This window comes from Paralichthys olivaceus, chromosome 2 (genome assembly GCF_024713975.1).
Source record: "Paralichthys olivaceus isolate ysfri-2021 chromosome 2, ASM2471397v2, whole genome shotgun sequence".
NCBI classification, from domain to species: Eukaryota; Metazoa; Chordata; class Actinopteri; order Pleuronectiformes; family Paralichthyidae; genus Paralichthys; species Paralichthys olivaceus.
In genome coordinates, this window is record NC_091094.1 from 14291400 (window position 1) to 14308460 (window position 17061).

At 40.9% G+C, this 17061-nt stretch overlaps 1 protein-coding gene across 2 annotated transcripts in view; it reads left to right on the top strand.

Moving 5' to 3' along the window:
- Window positions 1–1917: 1917 nt before the first annotated feature.
- Window positions 1918–17061, top strand: part of cpne5b (copine Vb) — a 98578-nt gene continuing 83434 nt past the window's right edge. For both annotated transcript variants that reach the window (XM_069537527.1, XM_069537531.1), the window contains exon 1: window positions 1918–2414. In XM_069537527.1, coding sequence (XP_069393628.1) covers window positions 2296–2414 — 119 coding nt within the window. In that variant the 5' untranslated portion in view covers window positions 1918–2295. The remainder of the gene's footprint in view (window positions 2415–17061) is intronic.

Consider the following 17061-nt stretch of genomic DNA (forward strand, 5'->3'; position numbering starts at 1 on the left):
GGGGCGTGTATGTAGATGTGTGTGTCTTTATCTCTGTGTATGGGTTGTTCAATGACATATGAGAAAATAATTTGTTTTTATATGGCCCTTCTAGTGTGTGTGTTTGAGAGAAAGATTGCGTGAGTGTGCTTGTATGTGTGTGTTCCTGATCATGAGCTGCAGGGCTGTGTGGGCAGAAGCATCCTGTGCCCGGATAAATTGATATCCAGAATCCAGATGCTAGGTGTGCGCTGCATGCCTCTGCAGCCATTTATGAACGGAGGTAAAATGGTTTATAGCTGCAAGCTCCCTGTTTGTTTGTGATGTGCATGGGAGAGTGAGAGAGAGGTAACGAGAGAGACAGGGAATATGACAGACAATGTACAGTGATACTGAAAAATGGATGTCTCTCTTTTCATATTGGAAAATGTTGCAACTGTAGTTTTACACATTAATAAAGTTATGACATGAAGTGATTTCTCTTTTAATCGAACCAGGTGTGTGCAGGATATACTTTTAATGTGTCTATAAGTGTTTATGTGCATTTCATATGTGTGTACGTTCTATTAGGTCCCTTGTGTATCCATAAAATGACAGAGTGAGAGCATATATGCACACATACATGTCTCTCTATAGTTTTGAGGACGCTCACTGACATAATGCATTCCCTAGCCATCACAACCAAATGCCTAACCCTAAACCTAACCCTAACCCTAAAACCAAGTCTTAACCCTGAAAAAGCCAAATTAACACACACACACACACTCAAACTCTGGGAATCATACTTGTCCAATAATGGAAAACCCATCACTTTCTTGGCAGGCAGCTGCACCAGTTTAGCATATTCATTACAATGGGGTTTACAGAGCAGGTCTTAGCTGCATAGAACAGGCTAATGATGGATGGTGGCCATTAAATCTATGTAACCCCCTCCCTGTAATTTACATTGATTTAAAATCAGCCTGCATGAACACATTTTAATTGGTAAGTGCGTTTCTGTTTCTTAAAATGTCATTTCACTACACAAAACCACCTGATTCCAGACAATGGGAAGAAGAAATAGTTACAGTTTTCAAATATTTACAACTTTAACTCCAACTCCATTTGGATTTAATATACATGGTAGAATGTACGATTGCAGCTAAGTGAGTAGAAATGGCTCTGGGAGTCTATTTAAACTTGTCTGCAGTTTTTTTCCACCATTACTGAGCTGAATGGGTTCTTCTGGGAGCTGTCCAGTGCTGTGGTGCTGAAATCCCCTAATTTTCTCCCAAAGTCCAGAGTAGCCCTTTCCAAACCTTTTTGGCTCGAGCCCCAGTGAAACAAAGCTGTATCCACCAGAGACATTCTCGTCACAGACTCAGAGAATAGTCCAATCAACTATTTCCAGTCAAGTAAACTTGAAGAAAAAGTTTTGCGATAGAGTAAAATCTAACAATAATCTTTGAGAAAAAAGGCCAACTACATTAAAGTTTGGTTTTATGTGTTCCAAATATGTTTTTTTTCGACTTTAATATCCTGTCAGACATCTTGAGGCAACTCAAATTCATTCTGCGATCCACTGGGAGATCCCTCTCACTCTATTGGAACCATTGCTCATCAACAATTGATCACACTGAGTTGCCACACACAAATGAATAACGTTTTTTCACATCAAAATGATCAATCGTGAGTATGAATTCTAAACTCTTCTTAATTTAAGTAATTTTTGAGTTGGGTTACAATTGTCTACTGTCATCATGATGTTATTTCTTTGTTAAGAATGATTCCACGCTACACAGAATGCGTTTTAATATTATATAGCATCTGTGCGTAAATCCACTTCCATGACACACACACACACTCAGAGAGAGAGAGAGAGAGAGAGAGAGCACAGGGGAGCAGGGTTGCCAGCACTTGAGAGTCTAAGTCCGTGCAGTGGGAGGAGAGTGGGTGGGTTTGATCGTATCTTCTCCTCACGCTCCGCTGAAGGCACTGAAGACAAAGCACAGAGCTCAGTGCTCCTCTGCATGTGATGTTCAGCTGAAGGCGCAACACTTTACATACTGACCCTGTTATTCTGATTTATTTCCATTATATTTACGCTGCATGGGCAGTTAAAGACATTTTTCCTCTACCTCTCTGCGGGTGTTCACTCCCTCAGTGCCTCCCTCCTCAGACAGCCTCAACATTTGTGAAGTGGCTGCCTCACCCGGTCGGACCAGAGACCGCCTGGTCTCTGATCTGCTCTGCGGAGGCACCGGAGACTCGACGCGCTCCGTCGGCGCCAGGTTGTGCGCCTCTCGGATCAGACCCGAGCCGCTGCGCGCTCTCGCCATGGAGATGATGGAGGGGGACGTTATCGACAAGCTGGAGGACATGGGTTCGGTGTACGACTTCGATCCCATCACCGGCAACATCCCCGCCACCAAAGTAGAAATCACCGTCTCCTGCAGGTGGGTTGTGTGAGCGCATGAGGAGCTGAGGGAGCGCACAGGGCAGTCAGCAAAGTTCTGTGCGAAGGCTGCGTGCGTGGTGGGAAAGTTGTGGCAGCGCCCCACCCTTTGTGTGGGGTGCAGTTGTTTCAGTGACAGCCTGATCTAGAATAAACTCAATTTATCGAATAAATGCAAAAAACACAACATGTAGAAGAAAAGCAGCAGATCTTTGTGCTGTGTGATTTGTCTTAATCAAGAAAGTGGTTGAATCAAATATTTCCATCAAGTCAGAAAGCTTTATGTTTATTTCTGTGCATTTCTGTGATAAGATGTGCAGATTTTTACATTGATGCATGTATGCAGGGGTTTTCTATTGATTCTTGTCAAAAATAAACGGCAAAAAAGCGTGTGTGCACTTTGAAATGTGAACTATTATTATTGGTAAACATTTTAATGGAGTCAAACTCATCTATATGGTGCCATGTACCATACAACCTAAGTGGGTTTTGTGGTGATATGCATGCTGCTGCTATTGGTGAACACACTGTAATGTAACCACTGTCTGCTTTCAGCACTTCCACAGCACTGAGAGCCTCCTCCCTTCCTCTGCTGAATTCTTTAAAAAGTGCTGCATGTTAAAGATTCAAAGGTTTACATCATATCCACAGTGGGCTGCGTCCCTGGCCTCAATCTTAGTCTCATTCTTTATTATTTTTTCTGCATTAGTTTATCCATTCAAAGAAATCTGCCTTCACCAAATCAATGTCACCCCAGAGCGAGTTCAGTGAGAACAGTCACTCCTTTTCACATTAGGGAAGGTTTTGAAGTCAGGGCTTTTCGGCTATATCACACACACACACTCAAACATTCCAGTCCTGGCATGTATAAGCATCCCATACACACACACACACACACACACACAGAAACACATTGACACACACAGAAATGCGTCTTTCTGCTCTTTGATGCTGGGTTTTAGGTTGGAGAGCCATCGAAGCAGGGTGAGTTTGAGCTATAACAAGCTGTGTGTGCATTATTGATGGGCTTTCTGACGTACAGAGAAGCTCGCTGCCACATCTCTCAGCTCAATGTTTGAAAAAAAGGGAAAGGAACCCTGGTAAGAAACGACTGTGTTTTAATTCACTGCATAAATGGAAATCGACAGTAGAGAATCAGTTTAGGTGGAGTGAGGATGATGATGTTGTTGTCAGAACCCTGCATGGTTTTGGATTTTGCGTTGTCATATTTATCTCCAGCTCGTGTGATGAGGCGATTGGGATTATATGCCTCAGTGACAATTAAACACCATTCAGGTAGATGATGAGTCCTATTCTGCGAACACCCTGCATTTATGGAAATTAGTCCTCTGACAACGTGTGTATTTTTTTTTGTGTGTGTGTGTATGTGTGTTTGTGCTGAAAAAGAGTGTACAGTTGCAGATGCCTCCAACCAGAAAGAGTTTGGAGAGATCATTGATCACAAGGGAAGGGTCGATGCTTTCCCTCCTGCATCTCTGTAGCTTGTTTGTGTGTGTGTGAGGGAAAGAGAGAGTGTGAATGAGTGAGAAAAAGAAGGAGAAAGAGAGCTGTGAGCTTGTCTTAGAAAGTATACATTTTGTGAGATTCACACTTTCAGCTAAATGCAACTGATTATAATGGGATTAGTATGTGGCAGACTCTGAACAAGCTTACTGGATAGGGGGTGTGTTTACTGTGATCCTGTTTGACAAAGGTCTGCAGCATTATGAGCTACAAGGACTTCTTAAGTGTATAAAAGGTTGCACTCATAACCCTGTACCTCAAATTCTCTTAAATACACTCAAGTTCCTGTTGTGTTTTAATAAATATTTAATACTAGGCCACTGTGCCAGTCTCTCCTCGATCAGTATAAATCAACACTAACGTGTTTCTGTCACATTCAAACACTTCTAATAGCAGTTCAAGGATTGACAAATCCTCTCAATCCATTGTACAGATGTTGTGTGAGTCAGATTCTAATTTAAGATAAAGACGCTCCCCATTGAGTCTTCTTTGCTTTTTTTCCCTCTTTGTACCCAATGCAGAGTGCACGCACCCACAAAAACCTTCAAATCACGGTGATAGCTGTTCCCTCTGGGTTAATACCCCTTATTACAGGCTACAACCCCCCCGTGCTTTTGACAACATGTTATTATCAGGAGAGGGGTGGGTGGGAGCTGGATCAGTAAAATAGGGGGGAAAATGATAGGAATTGGTTTATCTTTGAGTCAAGAAGAGTGACTGAGTGATGCGGTGGCAGGATGTAGCAACCAGTGTTTATTGAAGAATATGAAGTTATTCTGAATTTAGGATTTGTATTCTTTTCAGTGCAAAGATGGGAAGCCTCGTCGAGTTTTAGCTGCCTGACCTCAACCGTACTGTTTAATATATGAACAAGCAACAAGAACAAGTCTTTGGGATACATCTTCAACTATCTTCATATTTACCTTCACCTCTACCATGTTTGTTGTTTGGTTTGTATGTTTGGTTTGAAGGATGCAGTATTCAAGGAAGAACTCATTTAATTTTGGTGCAGATTGTATGAATATAAGGGGACTGTTGGGCCTTGGCGGTGGTATGCGTTCTACTGAGTGCTAGTTCTGTGCAGCATATTTGTTTCGTGGGAAAGCTTGGCCTTGGAGATGTGTCTGAAATAGAATATCGGTGAAACTGTTTGAAACAAGAGCAAGAAAATAATTTGTTTGTTATTTTTAGGCCAAAATTCAACCTGGGGTTTTTCTTTAACTGCTGTTTATACTCCCACTGGGCTTGTCATTCAATGGTCTTGATCTTGGGAGAGAAATGAAGAGAGGAGAGTATGACTGGCATGTGGACAGGAAAGCGGAGGTGTTAATCCTACAACAACAATCCCCCCCAGCCGTGGCATTCTGTTTCAGCGCTTTGTTCAATCCCTCCATTATCATTCAGGAGCAAGTCGAAGTCCGCTCTCCCATTTCCACCCCCAGTCAATTCAAACAATATAAAGAAGTACTTATGTGTCTAATGTGGTCACCATCTCCAGTCAGCTGCGGAGAGAGTGTCTGGCTTGTGTATTTAAGACTATGGGTCAATGGAGGAGCCCCAGCTGCTGAGAGTGATATTGATAAGCAATCACCTGGCGTTACTGGTTGCTGTGTTTGCTGTGAGCCTGCACAGCCAGTGTCAGAAATCCACAGGCTTTACCTTAACTACATTTCTACCTCAGTTTCTGTCACCAGGATTTCACTTTCATCCATGACTGCACCTCGCCCCAGTTTGTGCATTTCCTGATTTATCGTTACATTTGAGTTGCAGAGGAAAGTGTCTGGTTTCCCTTAAAAATAAATCATCTCCGAAGAAAACCAGAAGGACATTTAAAAACAGTCTCCATTGTGGTGACAGTATTTACAGAATCCCAAAACACTTTTCCAGCCATCTGGATATGAATACATTCTGTCTTCTGCATGATGAAAAAGCTGTCCAGCTGTTTACCATTTTACGACTCCTGACATGTGTCATATCTTTGTGCGACACACGAAAAATATTGAACATTATTTTCCCATGAAAACTGGAGAAAGTAAAAGTTTTGAGTTGGATACAGAGTCAAAAGCAGATATATATTTTTCATCCAGATGGTTAGAGGAGTGTTTGAGGGCTTCTGTGCACAGTTAGGAACAAGACCATTCGTCCTGGAGACTAGGAAGTGTATTGTCACTGCAGGGGACCACAGACTGTGTTCGACACGTGTCCTAAGCTAAATGCAGAATGAGGTTCAGTTTTTTGTTTTCCTGCCCTGAGTATGAGGACATGAAGGATGTTCTTTTAAGTAAGATGCCCTCCATTGATGCTGATTTCTTTTGGTTGGATGATCATGTGCTTCAGGAAGTTTTGTTTTAGCTGATACTTGCAAGGCTTAGGAAAGAGGGCAGACAAAGCTATAAAATAATTGATGGAGCACTGCAACTTCTTTTGGTGTTTTATAAACCCACAAGGTTTGGAGGTTTCTGTGTGCATGGCACAAATATAAAATAATCAATCAATTGATCAATCAATGGAGAGTAAATTCCATAATGTGTGTGGGTTTTTTATCATAAGGTGAGACCTGGGAGTGACCAGCAGAGCTCCATCCTCCGATCTTATCCAGATAGCATATGGATGTCGGTCACTTCAAGCAATTGTGTGGCACTTCTGGTCTTTTTGTGGCCCAGACAAAATGGATGTGAGCCCAAAATAGTTTGCTTTTGAAATAGCATTTTTTAAAATCTGGATGTGTGGCCCATGTGTTAAATGGTGAGATTGGCCCAAATAGCATTTTTGGCACCTTTGGTTGACATGTGGTATTGCTCCGGCTTACTATGGCCCTGATCTGGCAAACAGGGGCGAACCACCCAAGTGCCATCATTCCACGCTATATGTGTGGCAGTGTAATAGTGTGGGCCAAATCTGGGCCAAAACAATTTTGCTATGAGGTTTGCAGTCATTAGGGCATTACCAGGTCAATACATCTGACAGGTATTTGGGTATTTGAGCAATTGAGTTTTAAAATCAATAAAAACATTTATAGGGGGTCAGTGAAGAGAGGTGAGCACAAAGCACCTAATCGCACAAAGTTGACAAAGTGTTCACATGAGCGAACCAATTCAACTATGAGTGGATTGTCCTTTTCTTGACAGTTATACCTCATCTTAGAAGGTAGGAGAAGATTGATTTGTCTAATTTAAAACATATAGCAGCGATAGAAATTTGCAACCTAACAGTGGGGATGTGGGTGTTTCCACCATGCAGATATTGCATGTGTTGTTATGATTAAATTCCTCATCTAAATGTCTGGATGCTCTGCATTTGCATACAGATTTGTGCTCATGCGACTCCTGGTTGCACCATCTGATACAGGTTCCTCTCCAGATCTGGGAGAGATACGACAGCATCTCACCCAGCGTAGAAAAGCCTGAGGGAGATCCGACGCCAACACTTATCCAACGCTTATGTCCCTTTCGCTCTATCACATTACGTCTGGGTGCGAGCACTGTTTGGTGATTGGTGTATGCAGCACCACATGCTTCATCACAGCTAATTAACAATAACCAGAATATGGTGGATAAAACACGAGCTCCACTTTGCAAACCACAACATAATTATCCTGCAGATGACCCACCCAACACAGAAAGTATGATAAACCTCTCCCTGTCTCTCTACTGACAGTAATTTGTTGCACAACACAGGGGGCACACCGCCTGATATCACACATCCTTACTGACTTTACCTAGTTGGGGAAAATTAGGTGTGGAGAGAAATTGAGGCAGGAAGCGAGTGTGCACGGTGAGGGAGCAGATAAACAAAGGCAGACTGAGATGAGATACATATTAAGGTGTTTATGCTCGTCAGTGCACAGCGACTAGAGGCCATGGAAGTGAATTCATTAAGAAATGCAAATGCGAGCTTCAAGAGAAAGTCGGAATTTACAGACAGAGAGATTCAGTTTCACTATCTCCAGCAGCTCAGGTCCTGCAGGTGTGTCTCAGTCATTAATGTGATGCAACATTCGTGTGAAATGTGAGCAAAGCAGCAAACCAGAGGAAAATGAGATGTTCAATATAAACCCAGGTTGCACAGGGATAGCTCTAATGATGATTGATTTTTTTTGGCCACATGGGGGCAGCGGAAACAAGTTGTGAGCACAGCGCTGACATATCATCACTTTTTAATTTGCTACAGTGGCCTTGTTAGCAAACAGTGGCTTACACATGCAGAATTTATGCAGCAACATGGTCATTCATTTGGAGACGTGTTAGTGGGGAATGTAAATCCAACATTCACTCTCTTTCAGCTCTGCTCCAGTGAGATATTTGGCACTTTAGCTGCCAAGTGTTCCAATATTTTCACCAGTCAGTCTCTAAGTCCATCTGTTTGCTGCTGAGTGGAGCGTTCACAGTGGGTTTTACAGATTTGAACTGAAAACAGCTGCTCACTGTGGCAAGACAAAATTTTGCTACGAGAAAAACTCACTGTAAAGCTCTGTAGAGTCAAGAGGACACAAGGAGAGCTGCAAACCAGAAGGTTCTCCACCATGAATGATTTCTCTATAGTTTTTTTAATTTAAGAACACAAACATCTCAGATCTTTAGATCCTTATATATCTGGTCAGCTATAATCACACAAGCCCAATACATTCAAGAGGGATTCAAAGGGACTAACTGGAAGTAAAGTAAATCTTACCTAGACACATAAAGATGGCAGAAATAAATAGTACATAGCAGATTACACATCCGAATAACAATGGTAATGATTAAAAATGTTGTTTAATCTGAAAACATGTTTTATAGGGGACCTTAGAGAAAATAATGGGTTTACTCATGGCCTTAGAAAGATTTAAATGTAACTACATCTTCTGTCCTAATTTAATGACGGGGATATATGAATATGCTAATATGGCCCCACCCTCATAGCTCATCTGCAGTGTAGAAACTAGAGTGTGGAAACTTGACCTGCACGTGCCCATAATCGGGGAAATCATTTGGCTCGGGTCTGGTTTGGACACAGATTGTCTGTATCGAGTTCAAGTCAGTTCATTTAGTTTTTTAACATCCTCGGTTGGGTTTGGACAGAAAATTGCGCCCACCCACAATTTGACATGATTGAATTCTTAGGTTTGTGACATCACAAAAACCTTGATTCAGTTTTTTTCAGACTAGAATTTGTTTACTGCAGTGTGGAAATACTCCCCATGGTGTTGACTACTTATTTACCCCAGAATAATGTCTTTTATCATATAAAAGACACAAGGGAGACATGTCAACTTGATTTTCACTAGGGGGGGATTTAAAAGACTGACCCCTTTTGCCAAAGTGTGGCCTGGGCCTAAACACTTTGCTGAAGGCACAAAACTCAAAATAAAAAAAACCATGGATACAGTGGAATATTTTTGTGGTATATTTCAGGGATTTTCTTATCAATGAAAATGATTATAGCTGCTTTAAAGGAAGTTAAACTTCTGACTGCAAAACAACTGGGGATCACTGTTAAAACCTCATGAAAATGGGATTGGTTTAAAAACACTTCACAATAAAACACTACAACTTGTTATTCGTATAAGAAATTGGAAAAAACAAAACAATGCAAGGGTAATACTGTTAGTTTTGTAAGAGAGGTATTAGCAGTGTCATAAGTAGTGTAAACAGTTCAAACAGCACAGGACCATGCAAGTGTCTCAATCCCTGAGAGTTGATATTAATTCCACCATGGTGCAGCATGTGTTCGTGTGAAGTCATCTGCGTGTAGGTTTGGGAGCAGTCGGGCAAAAAGTAGCTCCAAGGACCACGGCACATCTGCACCACTGATGACTCTGCTTCTCTCTCGCTCTGACCTTCTCCCACACAGAGCCGGCCTCTTGGGGGCCATTACACAAGCTCTGGTGGTGGCAGCTCACCGCCTTTCTGTTTCACCTCCTCTGCCTCGTCAGTAGGTCTGTTTGGCAGAAGACCAGGAAACAGCTGTGTGGTCACTGGTGTGTGTTTATGTGTGTGTGTGTGTGTGTGTGTGTGTAGTTGGCCATGCCAATGTGGTGCATTTGTGAGACAAATAAAAAGACTTTATGTAGCTTAGAAGCAGCGCCTATTAAAAATGCATTAGTGTCGCCGTTTCTGCTTAGAATTTCAGTTTTTATCTTTCTGCCTACAAGCTCTACAGGAAACATGTTGTATGTTGGCGTGTCAGTGCGGAGCATTTACAGCATGAAGTACATTCTCCTCCTGACCTGACAGAACCAGACCATTCTCTTCTACCCTCTTACTTGCTAACATCTTGGATGAGTGCACACAGAAAACATACTTTCCAAGCACATTTATTATCTTCCACTGCTGCTTTTTGCCTGAATATAAATTCCTTTATTTTCCTTGCCTTCCGTGCACTGATAGACAGACTGTGACTAATGCTTTCTCTAAATCAATAAAGTGGACTCTGGGCATGCTGAAAAGATTAAATGTGCACATGTCAAGCCCTCACATCTACCTTTCAAAAGCAATATTTTCCTTTAAAGAATTTTTTTTCTTTGGCTACCATGATACTATGCTGATTTTTATCCGTCACTCCTCACCAACACTACATAATCCTCCACAGCCCGACAGCAGCACTGTTCAGTTGTCAGCATCTTCACACAGTGATGACTATAATAAACTCTGTCAGCTCCACTGCTGAGAACGCACCGTCTAATTCCTGTAGCCATCAGACTCTTCCATCGCTCATTCTCGAATCAAGCTGCTGTCTCATATTTCTTAAGCCCGGCGAGGCTGTGGTTGACACCCACTGAACGTAAGTGATGTTAAGTCCAGAGAAAGAAGGGCAAGTGTTAATGATGGCTCGTTGTCATGCTGGCTGCTGCGGCTGCGGCTGAGAGGCTGGAGAGGAGCTTTGATCTGTGCTCTCTGGCTGACAGGCTGAATGGCTGATTGGCAAGAGCGGAGGAGTCATGGGAAGACAAAGTCAAACTTATCAGTGAAGGACTGGGGAGGTGGAGGACGACCTGAACATGCCCTCTCTCTTTCGCTGTGTCCTCAATAGCTGAAAGGACAGTGACCAGATCAGAGGGCAAGACATTCATTTCAGTGTCATGTTTGGACAGAGGGCTGTGTGGTGCCATGAAATATAAACTTTGCTACGAAGCCAAGGTCTAAGATTGTCCAGGCAGCAAGTTCAGTTTCATCTGAGAATCATAAAAAAAAGTATTTTTTTTAACAAAGCTATATTTATTTGGAAATAACCTCCTCAAACTACTCCAGAATGAATCAATCTCCACATTCCTGAAATCTCTCCGTCTGTATGTGGAATATACAAGAACTGTTCAGCTCAACAGCTTCATACTTGTGTATGCCATTGTTAAGGGCCCAAAGAAGTTTGGACACATAAAACATTCAATATTAATCAAATTTAAATAAACAGATCGCCTTTAAGACACATTCACAGATTTAGAAAGAAAACTGCAACCAGTGACATCACAACAATCATGTCTGCACTGGGAGTTTTGTTTTTGACAACCTAAAAGGCCAAGCTTCAAAGAAGATATGCTGCTTACGAAGCCAGGTATTTTCCATTTCCTTTTTTATCACTTTAGTTTCCAGTTTTATATCAAACTTGTATCATTGCTCTTTTCAAGCCCTCTCTACACCTCAAACTGATGAAGAGAGGAGAACTTCAAAATGTGACATTGGTAACAACACACATTCTGATTGGTTAGATGTGCACATGTCGGAAGCTAAAATCTTAAAAGCCGCAATATCACTCAGTTAAATGTCAACACTGATGTGAAACTTGCTTTGACTGAAAACAGGCTCAAAAATACTAATATCCTGAAAATTAATCTAATGATTAAAATGTGTGTAGTCACCAAAGCTTTAAACTGCCCTCGGGTCATGATGATGATTAATACATGTTTGATCCTAATGTGAGAAATCCTGGGTCACCTCAGTCATTTATCCGACCGGGGTCTGACGTTGTTTTCGCAGCTCCTACATAGGCATTTAGAAACGTTAAAGTGGACTGAAAAACAAAGACTTGAGAGTTGTTTTTATTTTAATGCATAATTGGATCCATTTGACAGAACAAAGATAATGAGCCACTGCAATTACAATTTTCTTTATAAGGATGAGCAGATGAACAAGCAGACTGGAGTTCTCGTCTCTGAATTAACAGCAGCCAGCCTACTTATTGTTTGGTTTGTTGTTGTGAGGATTTCATTTTAGGTTTGTAGGTAGCGTGTATTAAAAAGACAGATGCATGTGAAATCATAAACTGTAAAGGGGACAAAATTCATTAAATCATCTAAATAGCAGTGCTCTATACTTTGTTCTGCAGTAAATCACTGTTAGTACTTTCAACATGAGTGGTATTTTGAAGTTGCAAATAAAAACCCTGTCCATTAGTGGTTTATCACTCTTTCAAGTGGTGAATATCTCTGAAGTCATCTCAAACACACACCTGCCAAACATTACTTTTCTTTTCTCAAATATGAAGCATACAGTGCACTAAAACTGTGAGCATGAAAACCTCCTGATAAACAAGACAGGTGGACGATCGGCCATTTAGCTGCGGGAGTCGTACCCATTGTGCAGCAGTGGAAGCATCTGTCCACAGCATATGTGATGCAGTAAAGGGAGCTTAATAGCTTTCAGTCAGAGCTATTGAGGAGAGTGAGTCACAGCTGTGGACATCCACCATCACCTGGCAATAAGAGCAACGGGTCTTTTCCACCGTCCCGAGGATCTCGTCCACGAGGGGTGATGCATTCTAATCGAATGCTGAGATCTAATTTGTTCTGAGCGGCTGTGAACACAGGTAATTGGAGACTTCCAGAGCAACAGCAAGAATGTTTATAGGTACCAAGACTTTCAAGATAAAGTCTTATTTTAGGGACACACAGCAGTATCAATCATTTGGCTGTTTCCAGAATAAGCAACATTTTTATTTGCACAATTGTTTTCTGCATGATGGTATTGTGAATCTGTGGTGCTTTAAATTAGAAATAATATCCGGCGTGTTTCTTTCCGTTTGACTGAGGCAATAAGCAGAAACATCAAGCTCGCTCCACCAAGGTCCCCGAGCTCTTTACCAATAAATCTATCATGTATCCAATTAAACCACATCAAAGTCGCACAATGATCATTTGAGGCATTGCTGGAGCAACTTTATTTGTGTGTGCAATTAAGTTTAAATGACAACTAATTTTTAAGACCTTTCCCTGTTGAACCGTTTCAGCCAATTTCTTGACACTTCAATGCCAGTTTTATGAACTGTGGGCCAGTCAGCATCTTGTACTGAGCGATGCATGATTGAGTTCACTCTTCACAGTGGATGTGATATCGTTTGCTTATTCCGAGCTCATGGTGCTATTTCAGCTCTGGCTCGCAGCCTCTGAGCCACAGGATGGGCTGACTGGGTGAGATGGTCCTGTGTGGTGCGGCAAAGCTGGAAATGTGTGAAAGTGTGTGGGTGAGATGACTGGATTTGATTATGGAGCTACCAACACCCTGAGGGAAAACGGATAATGGATGAGTGAAAAAATGCTGATGTGTGTGTGTGTGTGTCAGTGCACAGCTTGTTCTCTTGGCTGGCTTCATAAGGCTGTGATTGCATTTATGATGGTTGAGGACAATTATTGTTGTGGATTTGAATTCAAACAAATGACTGCAACTTTACCCGTACATATATTTTTCTGCCAATCTCAAAACAAATTATATCTTTGAAATCTCTTTTAATGTGTTTCTTTCTCACAGTAACAGTAACAGAAAGTCATTATGAACCTTTGAAGAGCCACTTGTCTTAATTTAGAGCCTCTGTGGTTTATAGTAATATTGCAGGTGTAATTGGAAAGATTGCCATAAGACTTCGTACATACATTCATAGTTCAAACGGTGGATTAACAACTGGGAAAAGCAGGCAGCTGATCAGGGGCCACCAAATACCAAGTCAGATTTACATATAAGATACATCAGAGAACAACTAATGTGTATATGGATAATAAAACAGTGTCATCACCATAGGCACCTGAGCAATGGAGGAGGAATTATGCTTTTGTCATACCCACTTTTAGTCTTTATAAAGATAAATGTATAATCATACAAAGCCTGAATCAAGTGATTAGATTTGAGCAGCATATCAATGATTCATTTCTTGTTACATCTTTTTGTCATCTGCTAAACCTAGTAAAATTAACATTTTTAGAAGATGCTCTAAGTTGGTTCAGTCCAACACATAACCGATCGTTTGCACTTTTTTGTTGTTGTCAATTACAGTCCACCAATCCTCTGTGTCTGTTTACAAAGGTGAACCGTAACATTGGTAAAGTTAAGCTAGTGTATGTTAAGTGCTTTGTCCACTGAATACAATCCAAGTTATTTAACTAAATTGGCTAAAAGTAGCTCTGCACTGATTTGTGAGTCAGTGTGAACTAACTTTGCCAGCCCGGCCACTTAATATAAGCTCTCTGATACTGCTGTACATGTTCACACTTCTCTCACACAGTGAAAACTATTCTTAACTGATAATGTTGCTGTGTGACAAGAGGACAATGACAACGCACCAGCACCAGCAGCAAGTTATTCACACCAGTAAAAGTAAACAAACTTACTCATGATCCCCACTGACTTACTTAGTAATTTATCATCATTTTTCATTTAAGGATTAGACAGGGTTGCCAATCCTTTCATGTCTCTTGCATCTCACAGATGATGAATAAAATAATATCAAACTTGATTTTTGATACAAAAATGCGATACAATGTGCTTAACAATACATTTAAAATACAGCAATATCAATGAACATAAAATATCATGAGTTGGTTTAATTCACCTCTTAATAATCAGACAGTACTTTGGATTCATATCTTAATTTAGATGCCAAAGTGTCAGATGATGAAGTGCTTGTTTGACCTTGATGATGGCTTAGTAGCCTGCAGCCTATTTCACCAATTTAGGCCACATATTTTCTTAATGTCCTGTCATCCTCCATCTAGTTATAGCCTGTTGTTATGTACTTGTTTGAGTAGCACCCCAGTCTAACTCTAGACTTAATCCAAGAGGTTGGGTGGTGTAGAAATGCGGGAAAAGTACCTTCCCCATTAAATAACTTAACTATGTTCCCATGAAGCACATAAATATAAAATATCTTTATTAACGAATAATAAGGCAGCCAATAAAAAAGAAATAACAACAAGGACAGTGATAAATGAGAGGAAGTGATTAAGGGCAAATGAAAGTTTTTTGATACATCATCTAGCTTTCATAAAACTGTGCTGCATTACCCCACATTCATCTCGCTTTCTCTTATAAACATATTACCCTCCTACTTTCCCCACTGCTTTTTTATGTTTCCTCTCCTCTCCTTTCCTCTCCTCCCTTCTCCTCCCCTCCTCATTCCTCATTATCTCCCCATCATTCACCATCCACTTGTTCCTTTCATTTCGTCAAACCAGCGATGCTTTTTCATCTAAGAGATGTGAGGATTGCCTCCACACTACAATCAATCCTTGCATAAATGTCCTTGAGGAAAACACTCAGCCTATTTTCTGCTTTTCTTAAGTGACAAATTGTCACTGCTCAATGAAAATATCATATTTTCAAAATCCAATACTGCAGTGGCGAAAAAATCTTCTCAATAATGTATTTATAATCAAAATGAACCTGGACAGGATTACAACCTGAGGATTTGTTAAAAAAAATGTTATAACCATCAATGCATAGAATAGGTGTGTATGTTTTCCAGTGACATGCAAGCTTGATCAGCGTTATTATATAAAAGTACCATGTTTGGTTGTGTAACCCCTTTACCTGCGTCACATTAAAAGAAGAATGTGTGGGTTGTATTTGCAGTGATTTCATAAAGCTCAGATACTGCATTAGGAAAGTCAGCAGTAGGGGAACTGACATGGTAATTCTGGATTACATGCATGTTTCAAGTGAGTCCCTCTATCATATTTGAGTCCACAAAACCCTTTTGGAGTTTCAGGGGTAAACAACGTTGCAGCCAAATCCAATACAATTGAAGTAAATGGGGAGCACTTCTTCAAGCGTAAAACAACAGAAGAAGAACATAAATTGCCTCCGTAACTTTAAATACCCCCATACAACCAAGTTGAATTTAAGGGGTCTGTTGGGTCTTGGTGGAGGTATGCACATTCACGTTCATCTATGTGTTTATGATGTCATACGACGTTACTCTGGACTGATATCTGTGAGTGTGTGCAATTTGATGCAGATAGAAAAACAATACAATCTTGATCTAGTGAATTTCAATGTGGTTTAATTTGTGCTCTACTGAGTCACATTCTAGTATCATAGGTGCATGAGTTAGGTTCAATCCCTTTACATGCATGACACAGACACAATATTAGAAAGTCTTCTTGGTATCATGTGATCCAGTACAACCTCAATCGTAAACATAGTGGAAATAACAAATGTCTACAATAAACTTCATAAAGGAAGAGCTGCTGTATTGACTTGCATTAGACTGCACAGGTGAACCTATGACACTGCAGTGGTTTTTTCTGTATGTGAAGAAACCGATAATGAAACTTGGTATAAACTTGCACATTTAGCTAAATGTGTTCTGTTCCATCTCAGTTGTGTCTTTTCTATTCTCACCTACTCACCGATTCTGCAGATGATGAATATCCAGTTCACTTCTTCCCCCAGTTGAGTTGTGCTGCGTTGCGTGCAAGCGAGAGGTGAAGCACAGAGCCTGGGCTCTATGAATACAGTATATTCTACACCCACAAACTGTCCTCCTTGAACTGGAGATATACGCCCTCGATGTCGACCTCTGACCCTTGATGCACACATGCATTTCATATTCTTCTCTGGATGTATATTTCCAGGGAATACTGTGTTGGAAACAGTATTCAAATGGATGGTATAATGTGGTCCTATAGTTTCTTGGCTGCAGGCACACCCGTTTCTATAAGACTCTTCCAGCAACAGCCACGGTTCCTTTAGAAGAGATGTTGTCCAAATAGGCATGTCATGTCCCAGCGATGCATAATAGATACAATACAGTGTGTATAAATACCTCAGTCAAGTTAAAAATGGATGAGCTCCCAAAGTTTTACTTATTAGCCCGGAGCAGCTTTTTAATGCTGATGTACTCTTTCCCAAGTAAAGAATCTCATCAGCGGAATTTGCATG